The sequence below is a fragment of the Salvia splendens genome, chromosome 13, assembly GCF_004379255.2.
Source record: "Salvia splendens isolate huo1 chromosome 13, SspV2, whole genome shotgun sequence".
Classification (NCBI taxonomy): Eukaryota; Viridiplantae; Streptophyta; class Magnoliopsida; order Lamiales; family Lamiaceae; genus Salvia; species Salvia splendens.
In genome coordinates this window covers 30,374,850-30,396,808 of record NC_056044.1, presented here as the reverse complement: position 1 = coordinate 30,396,808, position 21,959 = coordinate 30,374,850, and the positions used below count along the sequence as shown (strand labels likewise).

General features: G+C 38.7%; 2 protein-coding genes across 3 annotated transcripts; both read right to left on the bottom strand.

Moving 5' to 3' along the window:
* Positions 1–115: 115 nt before the first annotated feature.
* Positions 116–5,339, bottom strand: LOC121762418 (plastid division protein CDP1, chloroplastic-like). 2 transcript variants are annotated; one of them, XM_042158295.1, is made up of 12 exons: positions 4,859–5,339; positions 4,362–4,475; positions 4,061–4,198; positions 3,677–3,781; positions 3,484–3,606; positions 2,969–3,337; positions 2,640–2,735; positions 2,443–2,562; positions 1,827–1,892; positions 974–1,744; positions 675–865; positions 116–488 (listed from the first exon to the last, which is right to left on the bottom strand). In XM_042158295.1, the coding sequence occupies exons 1-12, from the start codon at positions 5,159–5,161 to the stop codon at positions 404–406; spliced, it is 2,481 nt and encodes an 826-aa protein (XP_042014229.1). In that variant the 5' UTR covers positions 5,162–5,339; the 3' UTR covers positions 116–403. The 2 variants fall into 2 exon arrangements, with proteins under 2 accessions (XP_042014229.1, XP_042014230.1); XM_042158296.1 differs by lacking the exon at positions 4,859–5,339 and having other exon boundaries at positions 4,285–4,403.
* Positions 5,340–12,021: 6,682 nt separating this feature from the next.
* Positions 12,022–13,626, bottom strand: LOC121760215. The gene has a single exon (XM_042155861.1). The coding sequence runs from the start codon at positions 13,374–13,376 to the stop codon at positions 12,252–12,254; it is 1,125 nt and encodes a 374-aa protein (XP_042011795.1). The 5' UTR covers positions 13,377–13,626; the 3' UTR covers positions 12,022–12,251.
* Between the last annotated feature and the right edge of the window lie 8,333 nt (positions 13,627–21,959).

Genomic DNA, 21,959 nt, shown 5'->3' with positions numbered 1-21,959 from the left:
AGTTTTTCTTATATATTGAGCTGGATTTATTTGGTAAATAATTCATCAAATTTGGTTTGTGTCATTATGTAGGAGTACCATTAATTTTTTTCCCAACTTGATATGTTTCCTAATCTTTGTAACAAATAATGGCTTAATTAACCAAATAAAAGGACGCTGGAGTTAGATACAATCTCAAGCCCCTATAATAAACTAGCAGCTGATTAAGGCAATGTAAGAAACAATGAATGGAATATCCTAGCTAGCTATGCTAAATTCACAACTGGCTGGTTTTATAGGAATGAGGAGAGCACGATGCCGATGCTCCTCGGTTTTCTCGTCTAATTCAGAGACGGCTTTGGCGTGGATGAAGAGCATCGGTTGATGAGAATTACACACGGCAGCAGCCAGCTCCGACCAAAGGTCATGATGGAGTTAGAATATCACATTCCCAGAACCTCCATGATCCGTCGTCTTGCCTCTTCAGAAGATAACGGATCTTATAAGGGCTGCACCAGATAAGTCACAAGAATGTGAAACTATGCCGAAAGATATCAGCTTACTCTACCAAATTAGGTAATGGTAAAGATTTTCTACCAGGTTATGACCTAATCAGACACATGTTTTGATAGATTGCTGTAAATATCCACATATAATGTAGCTCAGTTTTCTGTTTTCACCACTCACGATTTTACCTGTAGTAAGTTGGGTTTTTGGGCAGGGATTCATCCACCAGTTCAGCGGCCTCCTCCAAATGTACTTCTATGTCTGCCATCTCCCCACCAGCTCCGTCTTTCAAAATCTCTGCATGTTCAATTGTCAAGTGCAGCAAAACAAATCTCCAGTAGCACGACCTTGCTTCTGCAGTATCAGCTAACGCTTGCCACTAGAACAAATCCACTGACCAGAAGTTAGTAAGAAGCATATGACAGAGCAGAGCCTAGATGGGTTGAAATACACTTCTTCTACACAGCAATCATGAAATGAAACTGACCTGCGCAAGCATCGGTCCATCAAGTATTTCACCAAGCCCACATATGTTGTGGTTAGGTCCAAGTGCGTCTGCTTTAATTAATTGCCACTGTTTGACAAGAGCCTCAGCATCTTCAACCGGCATTGGAAACCTATATGTTGATGATATTGAAGAAGAGAGAGAAGCTGTTTGCAGGTCAGCAGATTCTGGATGGACCCCAGACTGCCTTTTAACAAGTGAAAAGACTTTCTGGATTTGTCTCATGATACCATTTTGCTTAGTTCTCGCACGTCTGAAACTAAAATCCACTGAAGAATCGGACGGGGTAGGAGAGCTTGCGGCAATTCTATGTTCATACATCCTCCATCTCGAACCATTTCCTAGTCTCAACTGTTGTGAGGTAACTAGCTTCAACAGGGCACCCAAGATACAGCCTAATGCAGTAGCATATACCATGTTTCCAATCACATGACTGAAGTCCAACCACGTATTCCATACTCCACCCTGCTGGGAACCTAATGTTCTCTTCAATTGAACAGAGGGTGTGCTAGCATTGCTTCCAGCATTGACCTTGCTCTCTATTAGTGGACTTTCCAGGTTAGGAGGAGCAAGCTGCTTGACTGCTGGCCCAAGATGTCGTGAAGTTTCTGTGTAAGAACCTGTCACTTCATCTCTTCGATCCATTGGAAGAGACAAAGAAAGTGATCTGTGACTTGTGTCGGATAAAGTTGGAGAAATTTTTTTGTACTGTCTTTTTCCAGAAGCTCTTTTGTCACCCATGAAAAATTCAGCCTATTATTGCAGCTGGAAATTAGAATTTGAGAGGCAAGAAGAGTTCACTATGCGAATTCACAGTATGGAAGAAAGCTTTTACCAAGGATGGGGTACAATCTCGGGTATCTGGAAACATGCCAAGAACAGCATCTTTCAACCATGTTTCCTAGAAAGACATAATGTAAAGCTCTGAGAAGCATCAAAAGTACTAGAATCATAAAAATTACAGTGGAACTTCAATCAACAACATGCAGACATATCGAGCTCTACAACTGATTGCGATTTCCGCAGAAAATGACTGCAAGAGATTCAAAATCAAAGTAATTCATGAATCAACTTGCAGGCAAATAAGAGACTAGGCTGTATAGAAGGGCACTTAAACTACTTGTCGATAGCAATAACATGAAAAATAAATTGGATCCAGAAGAAGCTTAACTTTTCCATGTTTCAGAGTTTTAAGATATAAGGAATAAGGAAGATTTATGGAGGCAGCTATTTGGTAGAAAGTTATCTTGCATAACTTCATCCAACCAAACACCTTTTGCATAATCTAATTTTCTTTTGAAAAAGAGAAAATAGAGATTAGATTCACTAAATTAGAAGCAGGTCATAGTTATGAGGAAAACTAACAATCCGTAGAATTTAAAAATTACACAACTGATGCTTATCTTTTGTAATGGTAAGACGACATAAGTTTAAATAACAGAGAAATCTACCAGTGGTTTGTTGGCACTTGAAACTTCTGTAGTTTCTTTGATTTGCAGTGCTTTCTGAGAACTAGGAGCAGAATTCAGTTCGAGCTGTCTTAGCTTTTCAACAGCTGTAGCTTCATCCCCCTGGAAAATTTAATATCATAAAAATGGATAAACTGATAAAATGCAACAATGGAGAGGAAAGCGAGCATAAAGGTGACCTGCCCAAGAAGGAAAGCACAAAAGGCCTCCTCAAATTTCAAGTCAATGCCTTCTGATGCTATTAAGCACTCGCAAATTAATTTTGCTTTGCTAATCTGCACAAAAAGGAAAAACAATGGTAAATCATCACTAAAAAGCAAAAAGAATAGATCTCTTTCACGACCCTGTACATCCTATAAAGCATGGAACAAACATACATTTAGAAGTAATGTAAGAGAGAGATGAACTAAACAAAATACTAAGAATAAAATGTATATTCAAATGCATAACATTATCTATTAAGTGGAAGTCAAACATGATTGATATTATAGCAGAAAAAGATAATTACCAGGTCTATTTGTTTGCTTGAAACTCCAAGTGCAATATGTGCTAACAAAACTACGTAGAAGCTGTTGAAATCAATGACAATCCTTTGATTCTGTGCCACAAGAGACTTTCTGTTCTTTCTGGTAATAGCTAAGGTATCCCATGGAACAAGTTCCACTATTTCTGTAGCCAATAGCTTTTTGAGTGCCTGATTCAGAAAACAAGCCCAGTCTTGAACTTGACATGAAGTTTCAACATCCAGGCCTTGTCTCAACAATTCACGCAAAGCTGCAATTGCACCAATTCTTCGCTCTGCATTTTCAGGCGTATGGGGCATGCCCAATAGATCCAAAGTGCAAGCAGGAGCAAGCTCCTCCAATGATTCTTCTATCTAAAATCAAGAATAGGACTTGATGAATTAAGAATTAAACTGCCATGGTCATCTATATAATTGGCACATTTGTTGTTTACTTAACCAGAGAAGAACCTTACAAAAGCAAATCCAGGGTCGAGGCCCACAATAAAATTGATGGTTACCTGAGACAATAACATCATCTTCCCAAGAGATATCTTGCTCCTCAGAAGACACTGAGCACGGGCAAGAGCTTCAAATCCTTGAGATATATTGTTCTTCTCAAATCCAGCTTTGGCAATTGCACACTTCAAGAAAGCACCTATAATAAGAAGGTGAAACATAACAGAAGTGGCACCTCTTTCCTTTTTCTCTTACCTCTGCTAAGGCCATGGATAACAGCAAATCGTGAACAAATGGCTTTGATTCAAGATGCTGCAGAGCTCTTCGTCCAATTTCTAGCACAAGCTTCTCTTCACCAACCTACATTAATTCAGTAGAATGACATCAAATCCAGATTCTAGGAAAGATTACTCCACTCTATATACTCCATTTGTAGACACATAGGACCGGCAAACAATAGGCATATCAGATTCGAAAGAGAAGGGTCTTACTTATTCAGGGGGTGGAGAAAGATTAGCTACTAATTGAAAACAGTGCTGCTGGCATTTAGCAAAGTAACAATCATACTTGCTACATACGTAATGTTGCTAATGCAGACTGGAAAGAATAAAAAACATCTAAGTGCATGACAAGGCTTACCTCCTGAAGAAGGCATAGAGCACCAGGCAACCAAGTCCAAGGAATCTTGAGAGAAGATTTAGGCGGCTGCTTCTCTTTGAAATTTCCAGCATATTCTGGTTCAAAAAGAAGTTTGTCTCTTACATCCATCAAAACATCCTGAGGAAAGGACACTAATATATGAGCAGTACATAAATCAGGGGCCCCTTGTTAGAGAAAAGGTAGAGCATAGATGAATAAGTTACTCATCATATTATGCCACCAGGCATGAGAAGGGAATGAATCAAAAGGAAACAGAGCGTAAAGAACTCAGGATCCAGACCCTGCGAGACAAAACTGCTTCCTTGGTGTATCCCTCTTCAATCTCTGCATTTTTTAGATGCATCACTGACTTAACAATTTCATCTTTCTCTGCTCGATCATGAACACCAATAATCTGAAATCACATATCCACAAAAATCAAGAATTCAGGTACAGAGATTGACGGTCAATGATATGTTTCATAAGAGGAAATTTGGAGCATGAATGAGAAAGATCACAAGAAGGGCATCACAATATACTACTCCTATAATACTGGAGTCGGCATTCATATACACGTAATACAAGGATGAGCTACTATTTAGCATAAGTGAACTCAGTAACTGTAGCCATTTTCAGTCATTTAGCATGGATTCACATTTCCCCTTTTAACTTCATTTTCCAGCAAGTAAAATCACCAATTAATAAAAAAAACAACTGCATAAGTTAATCAATTTACGATTCCACAACCGAAACAAAAAATCATACAAATAAAATTACAAATTTGAAGACTGCGTTAACCTGGTAGCAGGTGACGGGGATTTCAATAACTGGAAGCTGATTCGCAGTATTGATGCGTTTATCATGACTCTCCTGAACGACTCGAAGGTCCGTTGCAGCACACAATCTCCACGAGCGGCCAGCCGCCGAATCCCTAGCTCCGCAGCCACTGTGATAATCATAATCGCCGCATTTCTTCCTCGCGTCGTAATTGCGCCGCCAAATTAGAGTATCGCCCGCATTGTAACAGCATAAGTTGTTTCCAGCTTCACTGAAAAGGCATAGGCGATTTACACTAGGCACCAACGCGTGAATATTGGCCATGAAATCCTAAATCAGCGGCTCTCATCGGCATATATTACTGAAATAGAAACCCAGTGTTGAAGAAAACAGATTCTAGCTAGGGTTTGTGGAGTGGAAATTGATCTGCATTGGGGAATTTTAGGAGGATTGTGGAGCCAAGATTCTTCACAAAACCATTGCTTTCTGCTACATATTGTTTTTTTTTCTTTTTCTTTTTTGCTTTTTTTTATGAAAATAGAAAACCTCCCAGCTATTGCCGTTAATTAAGTGAATTAGTCTTGGTACCACAAATAATTACTCCGCTAGATTTTTCAAATAATTTACCTGATATTCTTATTTCATGAGATGAGAGTCTCGACGTCGTCGGTTCAAGAACCGTCGGTTCCAATTGTAAAAAATTGAAAGCAATTCCAGTTCAAAATTATTGGTTTTGCTAAATTTTTGGTCTTTCAACGATTTTTTCGTGATGTTACCATTTTTCAATTTTGAGTAAAAACAGTGATTAATTGTCGAAATCCATTACGTAAATAGAAACTGGTTGTAGGAGACGGTTACGGTTTCTAGTTTTAAAATCAAAACTGATTTTAACAGATGGCTCACTATAAATAGACATCTTACCATATTTTTTACTCCCTCCATCTCAGAATAAGAGTTTTCATTTGATTCATCACGAGTTTTTAAAATGTAAAAAAATGAGTGAAAAAATGAGTGAAATATGAATCAATTTTGTAAATTAAATTTGTAATGAAAGATAATTAGATTGAGTTACTGAAATTTATGACCTATTTATATGAGTTTGATTTGGCATATGAGTTTATTTAGCCCAATTTAAATGTAAGAGATTGATTTGGGCCTAAGTTAGAGTATCAGAAATAAAGGTACAATATTAATTTATTTAAGCCGATTTAATTTAACATCAAAGTGTTTTGTGCTTTCCATGTTGGCGTCTTTTTTTCCTCGCTAAAGATGTTTTGCTACTTGGATTAAAGTCATTAAACTAATTCTCCTGATTATACAAACTTGAATTAATTTGAGATTACATCAAATCAATTTTGTTACGAAGGAGGCCAAAATTCATAGAACAAGATTAAATAGACGACGAAAGCAATCGAGAATAAACCAATTAACAAGAGATCAAGCCAAGAAAGAAATGTCCAATAATTAATAAATTAAATTGCATTATGTTAATTCACATATATACCATAATAATTTATAGTAATAGTTAATGCAACAGAGACAAAAATATGGAGTACTATATATATGCAATTCAAAACCTATTCACCTCAACAGTTCAAAACCAATATGGCAATATTCAAAGTAACTTTGTGCCAATATAGGTCTCCAATTCTTTTTTTTTTATGATTATCACAAAAATAAGTGATAAGAAAACATGTGAAAATAAGAGATGAGAAAATATTGAATTGATTTTTTGGTACTATGATTTATTGATTTTAATCTCTAACCTCATATCATGAAATTGGGCCTTCATAAATGAAACGTCTTCAATTCCAATTTATTGGTTGATACCGCAAAAAAATTAGGATTTTGAATTGAATTACAATTTCAATTCCTCCCAATTTCACAATTTAAATTTTATATCAAAAGTAAATAATTGAAATTCTAAATAGTTATAAAATTAGACACACTCACACACAACACACTACACACACAACAACATACTCGCGTGCACACACACACACAACACAGACATACGCATATTGAATTGGATACTCGAGAAGGAAGAAGCAACAGACATTGTTGGGGATCTTTTCTGTATATATTCATCAATGGAGCACGCCTCTTAATATAGAGGGTGACTCTAATTACATATGGTAAGGGATCCTCTAATTTTGGTGGCGTTATCAATTACAATTAATTACAAGATCCTTTCCTAAGTTACATGATTTTATTTCCCCATGATTTGATTTCCATATTCTAACACTCCCCCTCAAGCTAAGTGACGGCATCTCCGATGCTTAGCTTGCCTATTACTTCTTCAAACACCTTCGGGTGGACAGCTTTGGTGAGGATATCTGCCAGTTGATCTTCTGAGCGGACAAAGGGCAACTCAATAATCCCCTTCTCTATCTTCTCTTTGATGAAGTGCCGATCAATCTCCACATGCTTCGTTCGGTCGTGTTGGACAGGATTTTCGGCTATGCTGATTGCAGCCTTGTTGTCACAGAACAGTTGACTCTTCTGAGTAGGTGGGAAGCCTATTTCTGTCAGGAGCCTCCGTATCCACAAAATCTCGGTTATTCCACTTTTTGCCCCTCGAAATTCAGCTTTGGCACTAGAGAGTGCGACTACTTTTTGCTTTTTACTCCTCCAAGTGACAAGGTTGTCTCCTATGAACATGAAGTATCCGGCTGTTGATTTTCGATCGATTGGATTGCTTGCTCAGTCAGCATCAGTGTAGCTTGAGACTTCCAATGGTCCTTCTCTCTTTAGCAAGACTCCGTAGCCAACTGTCCCTTTAAGATATCTCACTATCCTTATCACAGCATTCATGTGCTCTTCTTGCGGCTTGTGCATGAATTGACTTACCACTCCAACTGCGTAAGCGATATCTGGCCTTGTATGAGCTAGATAGATCAACTTTCCAACCAGACATTGGTAGCGTTCTCTGTCTGCAGATTTTGCTCCTTCCTCTATCATTAAACCATGGTTCTGTACCATTGGCGTCTCTGCTGGCTTGCATTCTAGTAGCCCTTTCTCTGTTAGTAGATCTAGGACGTACTTCTTCTGTCGCAGGAAAATCCCCCTTTTTGATCGTAGAACCTCAATTCCCAGGAAGTACTTCAAGTCTCCTAGATCTTTCATCTCAAATTCTTGAGAAAGATTTTCTCGTAGCTTCTTGATCTCAGCTGTGTCATTTCCTGTGATTATCATATCATCCACATAGATTAGAAGACAGATTATGTTGTCTCCTTTTTTCTTGAGGAAAAGAGTATGATCTGAGTTGCTTTGCTGGTATCCATACTTCTGCATTGCCTGGGTGAACCTCCCAAACCATACTCTGGGCGACTGTTTCAGACCGTACAACGTCTTCTTTAGACGACATACTTCTCCTGTGCCGAATTCACCAGAATAGCCAGGTGGGATCTCCATGTATACTTCTTCCTCCTTTTTCAATTCTCCATGCAAGAACGCATTAGTAACGTCGAGCTGATGTAGAGGCCAGTTCTGATTTGCTGCAACAGACAATAGAATTCTTACTGTGCTCATTTTAGCCACCGGTGAGAAAGTCTCGGCGTAGTCAATCCCATACGTCTGAGTGTAGCCTTTTGCGACCAGCCTTTCCTTGTATCTCTCAATGGAACCATCGGCTCGTCTTTTTATGGTGAAGATCCACCTGCATCCGACTTGCTCTGTGTTAAAGCTAACCTTCTCGGTTGGACCCACACCGAGACCGGAACTTGGCGTAGGGCTGGTAAGGATGCTTGGAAACAAACCTAACGGGTCACTCACAATTTCTGTTGGTTGATATTCCTCCCCCTGACCGCTAAGTTGGTGATAGAAGTACTCATTTTCTACGAAATCGCAGTTCATTGTGATGAACATGCGTTTGGTGTTGGGGTCGTAGCACCGGTAACCTTTTTGTTGTTGGGCATATCCTAGGAAGACACCTTTTATAGCGCAAGGGGAGAATTTAGTCCTCTCGTGTTTAGGTATGTGAATGAAGGTAGAGCATCCGAAGATTTTGGGTTCAAGAGTGAGTGGAAGAGGTATTTGGGTATGGTTAGATAGGACTTGGATATGAGATTTTTTGTTGAGTCCTTTAGTGGGCAGACGGTTTAGGGTGTAGACAGAGATGGCCATGGCTTCGGGCCAAAAAGATTTTGGGACTTTGGATTCTATAAGATGAGCTCTGGTCATTTCAAGGATTTTCCTATTCTTTCGTTCTGCTACCCCGTTTTGTTCTGGTGTGTGAGGGCAAGTGGTTTGGTGCATAAGGCCCTTGTTGGCAAAAAATTGTTGCATTTGGGCATTGACATACTCCCTCCCTATTATCAGATCTAAGGATTTGAATACTTTTCTTATATTGGGTTTGCACGAAAGTGTAGAACAGAACAAATTTATCAAAAACTTCTGACTTAGATTTCAAAAAATAGATCCATGTCATGCGTGAACAGTCATCAATAAAGAGTATAAAATATCTAAACCCTTGTCCACCCGTAACAGGTGCTGGTCCCCACACATCAGAATGAATAAAGGAAAAAACTTGATCCACACGGGTATCATTAGGTTTAAAAGAATGTCGATGACTCTTAGCCAAAAACATGTATCACAATCCATACGAGAAATTTTATCCAAACTAGGGAACAAAACTTTAAGATAACCTAGTGATGGGTGTCCTAAGCGACGGTGCCATAGCCAAGCTTGTCTGTCTGTGGATCCGTGAGTCAGCATCGCGATACTCTGTTGAGATACCTCATCCATATAGTAGAGACCACGTCGCTCAGTGCCACGCCCAACAATCGTCCCCGTCTGAATATCCTGTAACATGCAAAAAGATGGTTGCATTAGTAAGTTGCAATTCAGTTCTTTCGTGACATGACTTACTGCCAACAATTTATGAGACAAGGTCGGCACATATAGGCAATTTGAGATTTTTAGAGCGGGTGAAATCTGAATAGTTCCCGTTCCCTGAACAGTAAGTAATTTCTCATTGGCAGTTTGAACGTATTTTTTGTGAGGTTTGGTTATCCCAGTAAAATCAGACTTATCAAATGACATAGTGTCGGTCGCCCCACAATAAAAAATCCAATCCTTATCCTTATGTGAGGATTCAGACATGCTACAGGCTGCAGATATATTCTCTAGGACTTGAAAATTGTTTTTGCAATTAATTTGTGGCTCAAATTCTAATTCCCTATAGTCTGGGGGCCTTTTTCGAACAATGTGGGAGTATATAGAGTCAATCTCTAATTTAAGGTTATTTGGGGGCCGCATAAATAGAGAATGGGGTATTTTCTCATATATTTCGGATTTTGAGGGACTTAATTGCAATAAGGGTGAAGGTGAGGGGTTTAATTTAGAATTAAACCCCTCATTACCTGCGCCAACCCTAGCACTTGCGATTTCTTCTCCGATCTGCGCCGCTGTTCCATTCTCTGGTCCAGCGGTTTCGCTTCTTCCGGTGGTGGTGGCTCCGGTGCTGTCCGCTGCATTTGCAGCGCCAGTAGCCCGGTCTTTCTCCCCCGCTGCTGGAGTGCCTCTGTTTCTCCTATTCGGCCAATTCCTCGACGCCCTCCTTTTCTTCATTTCGTCCCACCATTCGGGATAGCCAACGAGGAGAAAGCACTGATCTTTGGTGTGTTTTCTCCCCCAACAGTGACCGCACACAAGCCGGTTCTTATCCTCGTCATTTCGCCGATCTTCTCCTCGGTTCGGGGTCTGCCCCGGTCGTCCGCAGCCACAGGACGCTAGTCCGATCCCAATTCCGCCATTAGTTTGTAGATCTCTTCCATCTATGACCTGGGGTTTAAGGACTCCTTCGTTTGTCACTTCTCGTCGGACGATCGCGTAGGCATCCCGTACTGAGGTCAGAGGCTCCCGTTTGAGTATATCTCTCCGGGTTGCTTCGTGTCCGTCATTGAGCGCTATTAGAAATTGGAAGAGCCTGGTCTCTTTTCTTTCTCGGTTGTAAATCGCGATGTCTTCTGGATCCTTCATCGGATTTGGCTTCTTTATATCAATCGACATCCAAATGCTTTGGAGTCGGTTCCACAATTGTTCGAGGGTTAATTCCCTCTGATTGATGTTGCTTGCTTTTCTGTGTAGATCGTATACCTGGAGCGAGTCGCCTCCACTGCCGTATGTAACGGCTAGCCTCTCCCACAGTTCTCGAGCCGTTGGGTATTGTGATACTTCATTCACGAGCTCGGGTTCCATGTTGTTGATGATCCACCCGAACACACAGTGATCCAATTTCTGCCATGTTTCGTGGCTGGGATCGGTTTCTGCCGGAGGTATTGAACCCTTCGAGATATGGGAGGTTAAGCCTTTCCCCCCAATCGCCCGTTTGATCAGGTTCGCCCACAGTGGGTAATTATCTCCCGATAGCTTGGTTGAGATGACTACTTCACCGAGGTTGTCTGCACTCGCCGTCGTTGGTCGTGGGGTGATTGGCGTGGTCTGAAGATTTCGGAGGAACTCTACAAACTTCATTGTGATGTCGTCGGGGACGCTCACCAACGAACTCTTATTCTCGTTGTTGTCCGATTCTGACATCGTTTTTTCTGATGATTGCAGGTTTCTGCTTCTTGGCCTAGGTTCGGGATTGGTATTTGGACGATGATGATGATGTTATAATCTGAGTCCCTATTGCTCAACCTGCTCTGGTACCATATTGAATTGGATACTCGAGAGGGAAGAAGCAGCAGACATTGTTGGGGATCTTTTCTGTATATATTCATCAATGGAGCACGCCTCTTAATATAGAGGGTGACTCTAATTACATATGGTAAGTGATCCTCTAATTTTGGTGGTATTATCAATTACAATTAATTACAAGATCATTTCCTAAGTTACATGATTTTATTTTTCCATGATTTGATTTTTATATTCTAACAACGCAAACACACACACATAACACACACTGCATACACAACACACACTGCATACACAACACACACACACGCACACGCAATTGCATACACACTACACATGCACACACACTATATAGTTTCTTGACTTATACTAATTCAATTTCATATATCAATTAGTACATCATTTTTACCGAACAAAGGGATTTGGCCAGCAAATTCAATTCTATAGAATTCTAATTCCAATTCTGTGCAGCGAACATAACCTTAAAGAGCTACGCTCTATTTTCACACAAAAAGTTCATGTATCATAGTCCAACTCCAATTCAATTCCATTTCCAAACAGTTCAATTCCAATTCAATTCCATTTCCAAGATCTTGGATTAATTCTAGATTTATTCTTTGCATTCGAACATATTGCTTAGAAATAATCATCCTATCCTACTAATAAATTTATGGAAAGAGAATTAATCTGCAACGGATTACTATATTTACCAATATATTGCATTGCATGATCAATAATGCAAATCAAGTGAGAAATCGACTCAATTTAGCTACTACTAGCCACGCTGGTTGATGATACGCAAGTATCTCTGGTAAGATTCCTGCCTCTGCAGCCGGATTTCGTCGTTGAAATTCTTGATGAATCTGTCCACCTTCAGATTAAACTCCTCGAGACTCATCGACGGATCTCTCCTCACCAGCCCTCCTCTCCTCGTCGCCGACACCGCGTCGTTGAACGTCTCCGCCTTCCTCAGCTCCCTCCACTTTGGCGATGTCGGCACCACCTCCTCCGAGTCCAGCCGCCTCGGCTGCCGCCGCCGCTGCGACACCGCCTCCTCCCACGTCTCACTCTTCTTGAGTCCTAATTTCTTCTTCTGCTTCAGCTTCGGCTTCAGCTTCTGCTTCGGCTTCCCTCCCCCAGTGATCGCCTCCCACGTGGCATCCATCGTGTTGTCCTCTTCTTGATCCGTCGCTTCTCTCTCCTCCGCCTCCTTTTCGATGATCAGCGCATCCTTCCATTTTTCAATCGTTGCAACTGCGGTACTACTTGTTAGTACTGTCGACTGCACATTTGATATGAGATGGGTTTGTAACCCAACAGAACTGTCTTGATTTGAGACATCATCATCGTACCAATTTGTCGCGTTGCTGTCTCTGATGAGGATAGGCTGCGCCACGTCAGATGGCAGCAGCAAAAGTGGAGTTACTTCTATGACGTCCCAAATCGGCGGCGCAGATGGCTGCGGGAGCGGCGGCGGTTCAAGGATCAAGGGTGATTGATCATGATCATGGTCTTGGTCTTGATCAAGATCAAAATCATGATCATGGTCAATTTGGAATTCAAGATCAGTATCAACATGGCCAAGAATATAGTTGCTGGTGGTGGTTTCTAGGTGGTGGCGGCGGCGGGAGGAGGCGAATATGAGGAGGATCATGAGGTTGATGGTGACGGCGGTGATGGTGGTGGGGGAAGAGGAAAAGAAGCATTTGATGGAGCTCCAGAACTCGGTCGCGGTTGAGAAAATGGTTTTGCAATACTGAGGAAGATTCAACGCGTCTTTGAGGAAGAGGATGGTGGAGACGAGGCCCATTGAGAGGAAGAGAAGCTCTAGGATTTTGCATGAGATCTGTACAAATCTACTGTTGTTCTTGGCTAAACTGTCTACAAATAGAAATGCCATTTTTTTGTTAGCTAAGGTGGAGAGGTGTGGTGTTTAGCTATGCTTTGATTTGTAGAGATAGGAGAGGTAGGAGAAATGGAAATGCATAGTATAGTATGCTATGATGTTGTGCTTGTGTTCTAGTAGTTGTGACTTGTGATGTGTGTGTGTGTGTGTGTGTGTTTTCTACAAATGGGAGGAAAGAAAGAAAGTGAAGAAGGGGTTTAAGTAATTGAGAAATAGTATTATGAAACTTCGAGGTGATTAGTCCATCATGTCAACAAATAAGCTTGCTTTAATTTGCTTTGGTTAGTTTGAGCCTTCAAATTTAAATCTATATTTTAACAGGAGCGGACGTAGAAAAAAGCACACGTGAAAATTAAAAATACCGAAATTTGCATTTGAAATTTCAAAAAAATAATTTTACAATTACTATTTGACTTGGCGACGGGAGCTAGTTGTACAATAAGACCTCGTTTGATTGTTAAGTAGTGATTTTTAAAAAATATATTAAATGTGAATGATGATACAAAAATATAAGTTGTGTAATAAAATAGAAATTCCATCAACAATATGATAATAAGATAGTATATACTTTTCATATGATGTCATTCATTCAGGGCTTTTGGGTTCAGCATGCCATTGCAATGAAAATTTAATGAAATTTGAAGATATTTTCTTGGAAATATCTGGTGTTATTTAGTTATTAATTATGATGATAAAGAGAAGCTGGCTTGTATTAGTATATTACAAAGATTTACATGCATGTTGACAATCGACAATAGCCTAATAAATAGTAAAATTAAGCATTGCTATCAGATAAGCACTTTTTCCATTTTTAATAAATACTGTAAGTTTCTAGGAAATTGGTTGCTATTAATTAACTGGTAATATAATTTTCCAAATAATTCATGGCATATATAATAATTACTCACTAGTCAATGTACAATAGTCAAAAATTCGTTTGATATTTAAATCTACAATGACAACATCTTTTAATTGGTTGACAAATGTAAGATGCATTTACATTAATAATTAATTTATATATATCTACGTGTATTAGTATATGCAGGCCTGTGTATGTAAACTTTATTAATCCTAAAAACTCACGAAGACACTGCTAATAAATGATATAGTATATATTAAGAGTTATGAGTCAGAATGTTTTTGAGTTCGACTAATATGATTTAATCCTGAAATTCGAATTTCTACAATCCATTAATTAGTTGGGGGAATTAAAGAAATTAATGAGACACAATACAATCCCCCATGATTAGATATGAATCAATCAGCCAACCTCAATTTATTAATTTGAATAAAAAGATTAAATTAGATAATTAATTTTGAAATTGACCACGGGATTGACTACGTCACTTGGGATACGTAATGAGTAGTACTACAATATTTGATTGCGTGTTATATCGTTTACGTATATTTATTGCCTTAAATGAGTTAAATCTAACCCTATACTTTTACTATTAAGATATTAATTAAATAATTAATTTAACATATGCTGTTGGCCAAATTACTAATTTAGACACAACACAGTTTAATCAATTTCACATAAATATATAATGACAGTTCAAATTTCACGTCAATATTTCATACCAAACATGAAAGATCATTATGAATAATTATGCTATAGAGCTAAGAGCTTGATCATTGAATTTAGGATGGGGTTCATGTAAGTTTCATTGTAAATAAAGTGTGTTATTGACATTTGGGTACACAAAACATTTAAAGAGCTCTCAATTAATTTTAATTGAATTGCAGCTTCTCATTTAAATACACTTAAAATTCGAAAGTTCCATCTAGAAGTTGGTTAATTAATCTGATTCATCTGTGCATTAATAAATGGAACTTAAGGCAAAATGTATAGGCTTAAATAAAAGTTATATATAGATTTTTTGATACAACATTTTAAATTTATAAAGATTTATATAAAAATTGAACCCAATCATTTTAATTTGATCTATAATTCCATATGGGGTTCTTTGGATGCAATGATTGTGTGAAGTTATATTAATTAAAGCTTACGGATAATATTTTCCAGATTAGGGCACATAATGATATTGAGAATGTAGGGATCAGATCACTCAGGTTCACTAATTATCGGGACCTCTTTTTGTTATTGGATCAATACTGAGATGGCTAATCTCAGTAAGGAACAAGCCAATTACAAGATATTTGTTACAACTAGAATCGTATGCAACTAGTACAAGATTTACAGTAAACCCTAGCTTATATTGGATCTGGAACCGATCGAATATCACAAGTTATACTCTGTGAATCTCATGCACACTTAATACAGAAATTAGTAACAAAATATATAAGATCCTTTCGGATCTAAATCGCAAAGGAAATATAAGAACGAAAATAGGACAGAAGATTTAGGATATGACTCAGGTCTCACACACGACTGCACAGGACCAAGGGCCTCCTCAATCTTCTCCAACAAATCACAAAGGAGCACAGTGAAATAATCGAACCCCAAAACCTAGGGTTTCCCGATCACTACAACACAGTAGCCACCTCACACGTCAAATGACTCACAATCACAGCCACAAGGCTTCAAGAACACACGAATCCCACGTATCTAAGAAATCAACCGAGGATCTTCCACCAAACAGGCAGAATCGAACTCAACCGTTCGAAACCAAAGAAATCTCCGAATCAACACAGGAGTTGAGAGATGCACACTCGATTCTCACTAAAACAGAGAAAGGAGTCACCGGAGAAGAAGATCGGGAGCTATTTCAGAGAGAGGGAAAAAGTTCTAAAGAGAAGCCAGAGAAAACGCATGTGAAGAGAGAGAGAGAGAAAAAAATGAACGGACCGAGTAACCAAGGAGGCGCAGGGAGTGTTTAACTCCACAAACAAACACACTCTAGATCCAACGGCTCAACATCATGATCCGTGTGAGATGGCATACGTGGCAGCCATCGAAGCATCCATTTAAGTAATGGGCCAAACCCGGATTGGGTCACTAATAAACATAAACGGGCCATCAATTAAAACCAGCCTAGCTGATTTAAATAGCAAGCTCAAACTGAAGTCCACAATTATCTCATAGATATGGCATAAAAATAATGGTTGTCCCACTAATGCTAGTATATAGTAAGATCGATTATCTGCGGCAATTATGGTGGTTCGGATTTGATGAAGTATATTTGAAAGACCCGATTTGATATTTAATCTCGGAACAAATGCCGTATAAGATTAGTCTATGCGTCTTAGTCTTTCATTTATGACAACATTAATTCCAAATAGTCTCTATTAAACCATTCATAAATCTCAAGCAACTTTGAGGCCATGCACGTAGTGTTGCCCACGGTTCCAAACCGGCGGTTCCGATTTATAGGAATTCGGAATCGGAACCGGACCGTGAGGTATTTCACGGTTCTGGTTCGAAAACCGACGGTTCCGGTTCCGGTTTGGAACCGCCGGTTTTCGGACGGTTTAAACGGTTCCGGTTCGAAAACCGGCGGTTTCACGGTTCGTTTTTTTTTTCTATGTAATTTGAAATTTGGACTTATACAATAAATTGGAACAAGACAATGAATAATTTAAATTGAAATAAGACGAATAAGGTGAAAATGATATCAATTTTATTGAATTTGAGTTGTAACGGACAACAATACATTACAATTTACAATACATATACAAGTATACAACATACAACAATGTAATACAATTTACAAGTGTCGTCGGAACGTAAATAAAAAAACATGAAATGGGGGGATAATGGATGAATTTGAATTCAAAATCAAAATTTAAAAAAATTTGAATTTTGGAAAACCGCTAGAACCGCCGGTTACACCGCCAAAACCGCATGTTCGGTCAACAAACCGTCTGCAAAACCTGCAACGTGTCAGCCTCGTGTTCCGTACCAGAACCGAAAACCGTCGGTTTCCGGACCAAAAACTGTCGGTTTTGGCTGACAAAACCGGCTGAAAAAGCTGCCCCCACTGCCGCCTCGGTTTCCTCGCCGGAACCGTGGAACCGCCGGTTAATCGGTGGTTCCGAACCGTCCGGAACCGGCGGTTCGGTGACGGTTCCGGTTAAAAAAAATCTTGAACCGGAACCGGACCGCGGTTCCAAATGCGACGGTTCCGGTTCGAAAAAATTGACACGATTCTGGTTAGGAACCGGAACCGGCGGTTGCGATTAACCGCCGGAACCGGAACCGGTGGGCATCTCTACATGCACGTGGTTGAACACGCATTTGAAATATATATATTTTAAATTATAATAGTATTTGATTTCACATTATATTGACTTGATATACTAATATGTCCTTTATTTTTTTAAAGTACGGTCACACAAAAAAGATGAATATGTTCACAAGAAAAAACAGTAAATGTAAACTTCATATGCCAGTCCTCTTTTTTCTTATTGTCTTCTCATTTAGGTTGAAATTACCATCCGCATCGCTGGCTCGATGTTGTCTCGGTCTCGTTCAATGTCCCTCCGCCGAGAGGAGGCTGGCGAGCCAGCTCACCACACGCCGGCTCGCGAGTGGGCGTCGTTTATATCCGCTGAAAAATGTATTTTTTTTATTTTTTTTAAATTCTGAAAAAAATAAAAAAAATTCCCTCACTAAAATACTAGCAGTTTATAACCGTTTTTCCAATATTTTAAATTTTTTTCTATTTCTTTAAAGCTCCCAATCACTTCTATAAATATCAAATCATTCCCACAAATTATCCACCATAAAAACTCTCTATTCTCACTCAAACACTCTACATTCTTCATCTCAAAACATGTTTCTTCTCCCAAATTTAATCCATTCATGGATCCATTTGAGCAAATGCGTCGAATGATGGAAGAATCGCTAGAAGCAAATCGACGTAGGGAGGAGGAGGAAGCCGCGGCGCGTCAAAAGCAACCCCGGAAATACATCCATCATGACCGGGAGGAAGCCGCCTCAAGGTTGGTACGAGATTACTTTTGTGAGAACCCGGTATGGGGAGATACCTACTTCCCGCATGCAGCGGGAGATATTTATGCATATCGCAAATACATTGGCGACCCGGGAAGAGTACTTCCAAGAAGGGTTCGACGCTATTGGCCGTCCCAGTCTCACGACACTCCAGAAATGTACTGCAACAATCCGTCAGCTTGCTACTGGACAAACGACGGATTTGTTTGACGAGTACCTGCATATTGGGGATAGCACTGGGAGATTGTGTTTGATGAACTTCTGCAAAGGTGTCCGTGCAGCCTTCACCGATGAATTTTTCCGGAAGCCAAGCACCGCAGATTGTCAGTTTCTGCTCGAACTTAACGAAACAGTGCACGGATTCCCCGGGATGCTTGGCAGCGTCGATTGCATGCATTGACAATGGAAGAATTGCCATGTGGCGTGGAGGGGATCATACACGAGCGGCCACAAAGGCACCCACCCCATCGTTATACTCGAGGCCGTTGCCGACTACCAGCTATGGATTTGGCATGTGTTTTTCGGGGTCCTCGGATCGAACAACGATATCAACATGCTCAACCAATCCGACCTCTTCAGCGAAGTTTTGAATGGTAAAGCGCCGGCCATCAACTTCACCGCTAAAAACCGCCAGTATAAAATGGGGTACTATCTTGCCGACGGCATCTATCCGAAGTGGCCAACATTCGTGAAGACGTTCAACAGACCGATAAACGAAAAACAGACTCTTTTTGCACAGAAGCAAGAGGCTGCTCGCAAGGATGTGGAGAGAGCGTTCGGGGTTCTACAAGCTCGATTCCACATTATCAAATCCCCAGCTCGTACGTGGTTTATGGAGAATATGGTCGACATCATGTATACGTGCATAATCTTGCACAACATGATTGTCGCCGACGAAGGACCTAATGCGGGAAATTTGTTCGACCATGAAACCCCGGGAAGCTCTACCGCAAGTAGTCCGCCTGCAGTGGAGTGCATCCGTCTTTGCAAGAGCAACTGTGTGTTCGGGCAAGGACACGTGATTCGCCCACGCCCAACTCCAGGAGAATCTAATGGAGCACATTTAGGCAAAATTTGGCAACCGTTAGACGATCATCACATCACTTCCCATGATTATGCGGATTTCAATAAATTGTAATATTAGGATTTCAATTATGTAATTTTCGTATTTTCAGATGTTGTAATTTTCGTGGTTTTAATGATTTTATGAATTATTAGTATTAATTTAATATTTCAATGAAATATTAATTGAATTTGTTGGAAATAAAAATAAAAAATGAAATTGAATGAATAGTTAAGGGATGAGATGGTTAAGAGATGGAGGGTTGCCGGTGCTGTTTCTTAGTTAAGAGATAGGGTAAAAAGTGCAGTGAAGCCCATGAATAGTGAATGAATAAGATGGTATTGAGACGATATTGAGGGAGGGATATGGATGGCCTAATTAACAAGATATAGATGAAATTAACAATATTAAGATTGTACTAATGGTTGTTGAAGTACCTATAGTGAGACTATGAGAGTGAATATACACATATAGTGCTAGCTATATATATTTGGTGGATATGGGCGGTGGTGGTGGCGGGCCACCAATCGCCGCCGCGGGGAGTGGCTTTTGTAAGTATTTAATTACTTATATAGTCCACTAAGATGCACTTAGCTTTAGGCTTTCAAGTACTCTAATAATGCTCCAAAGCCACCATTTTAGCAAACAAACAGGTGCATGCTTCCACATAATACATACATTGCTTTGCTTTAAAGATTGCCATAATTATGAACTTTTTTTGCTATAGTCATAATTATCATTGTTCATTAGTTTTGCATGATGCGATCCGTTGTATATTTGTGTTCGGTTTGATGAAGTATTAGATAAAATTGAATTTTGTTTAACTCAATTAATAGACGGGATTTGATACTTAATATTGGACTAATTCAATCTCAGGATAAGTTAACTTTTGAGTAACTGAATAACAATTTTAGTTCAGAATAGTGGTAACGGAATTTGATACTTAAATGAAATACTCCCCCTGTCCAAAAAAAAATAGTCCCATTTGTGGCCGGCACATGTTTAATGAGAAATTGATAAAGTAAGAGAGAGAGGAAAAATAGGTAAAGTAAAAGAGACATGAAGAAAAAGTGGGTAAAATATGAGAGAGAAACTTTTTATTTTTTAAAATTGGACTATTTTTTGTGGACATCCCAAAATAGTAAAACAGACTATTTTTCGTGAACAGAGGAGTAAATTTTACATATATATATTAATTCGCAAAAGAGGTGAATAATTAATCTATTTAATTATTGTTTCTACATTTATCTTCTTAATTAATTGACTTTTATCTTTCATTCACATTCTGAGTAGGGGTGTGATCAATTGCTAACTCACCTCTTAATTGCTAACTACAACTAATCTAAGACCATAGAAATTTGGAGATCTAATGATTTATAAATTATCATGTGTAATTTTATTTTTTATTTTTTAATATTAAAAAGATAATAACTACCAAATTTAGGGTTGAGGAACATTCTGTCAATATAGTGTATTAAATATGTCAACACGAATACATGAAAACGTAAATACAGTTTCATATTGACATTATCCATGTATTATATTGACATATTTTGCAAGTTGTATTGATGAAATCTGCTGCATGAATTATATGAAAATTCACGAAAATATTATCAAATTTTGACATCGAAACATTATGTCGTGTTAAAAAATAATTTAAATCAAGATAATTATAATCATTTAAAGTTTTGAGATATTTTTTAAGAGTCAGTTATAACTAACTTTTTGTTAATTGACATTAACATCCTTAATTGACATTTTTTATATCGACTCTTGGCTTAATAATCTTGTGTTTTGATTTAATGATCCATTGTCTATCATTTGTTGTAGTTAGCACTTTAAGGGTGAGTTATCAACATAACACGCCCCTTCTGTTTGTTTATATATGAGTAACCTTGTACGTGGATGGATATTTGGATAGATACATAATTCTCACGCCGTATCTTATAAATAAATCTTGGATATATACATCTTCAATACCGACGAAATTAATTTCGAATAATTTGGACTAAATCAATTTATATTAATCTCAAATCAATTCAATTTCAAATAACTCCAAACTAAATTAATATCGAGGGACTGAATATCCATTTGATGCAATTCTTCTTTTTATTGACTGAAACAAGATTGGTCGACTTTTTCTATATCGGCTCGAGTAGGTTTTTCTAAGAGTCGTTTCTCTTAACTTTGCTATATCTCTTCCATTTTGAATAGCATGCCAATTTATAGCCTCATTAAATTGTGGACAAACCAACATCATGGGGGGTAGGAAATTAATGGGAAGAATGAGTAAGACCTCATGAAAATGATCATGACTTTCATTCGACCAATCAACCATTATTACAGTGAAATATGTTTAAATTATTAGATTGACTTAATGGCTAGCAAAAGACCAATAATATGTGTTCACATTTCCCATCATTAGATGTTTTTATCATCCACAGTATTATTTCAATTATTGATATAAATATACATTTAAGGTTATAAAGCCATAGAAAAAACTAATCATGGTATAACATGCAGGGTTAAATTGATATCATGTAAAAGTTGTCATAATCTTGTGAATCTTATCCCTTTGACATTAATTTGAACCTAATTA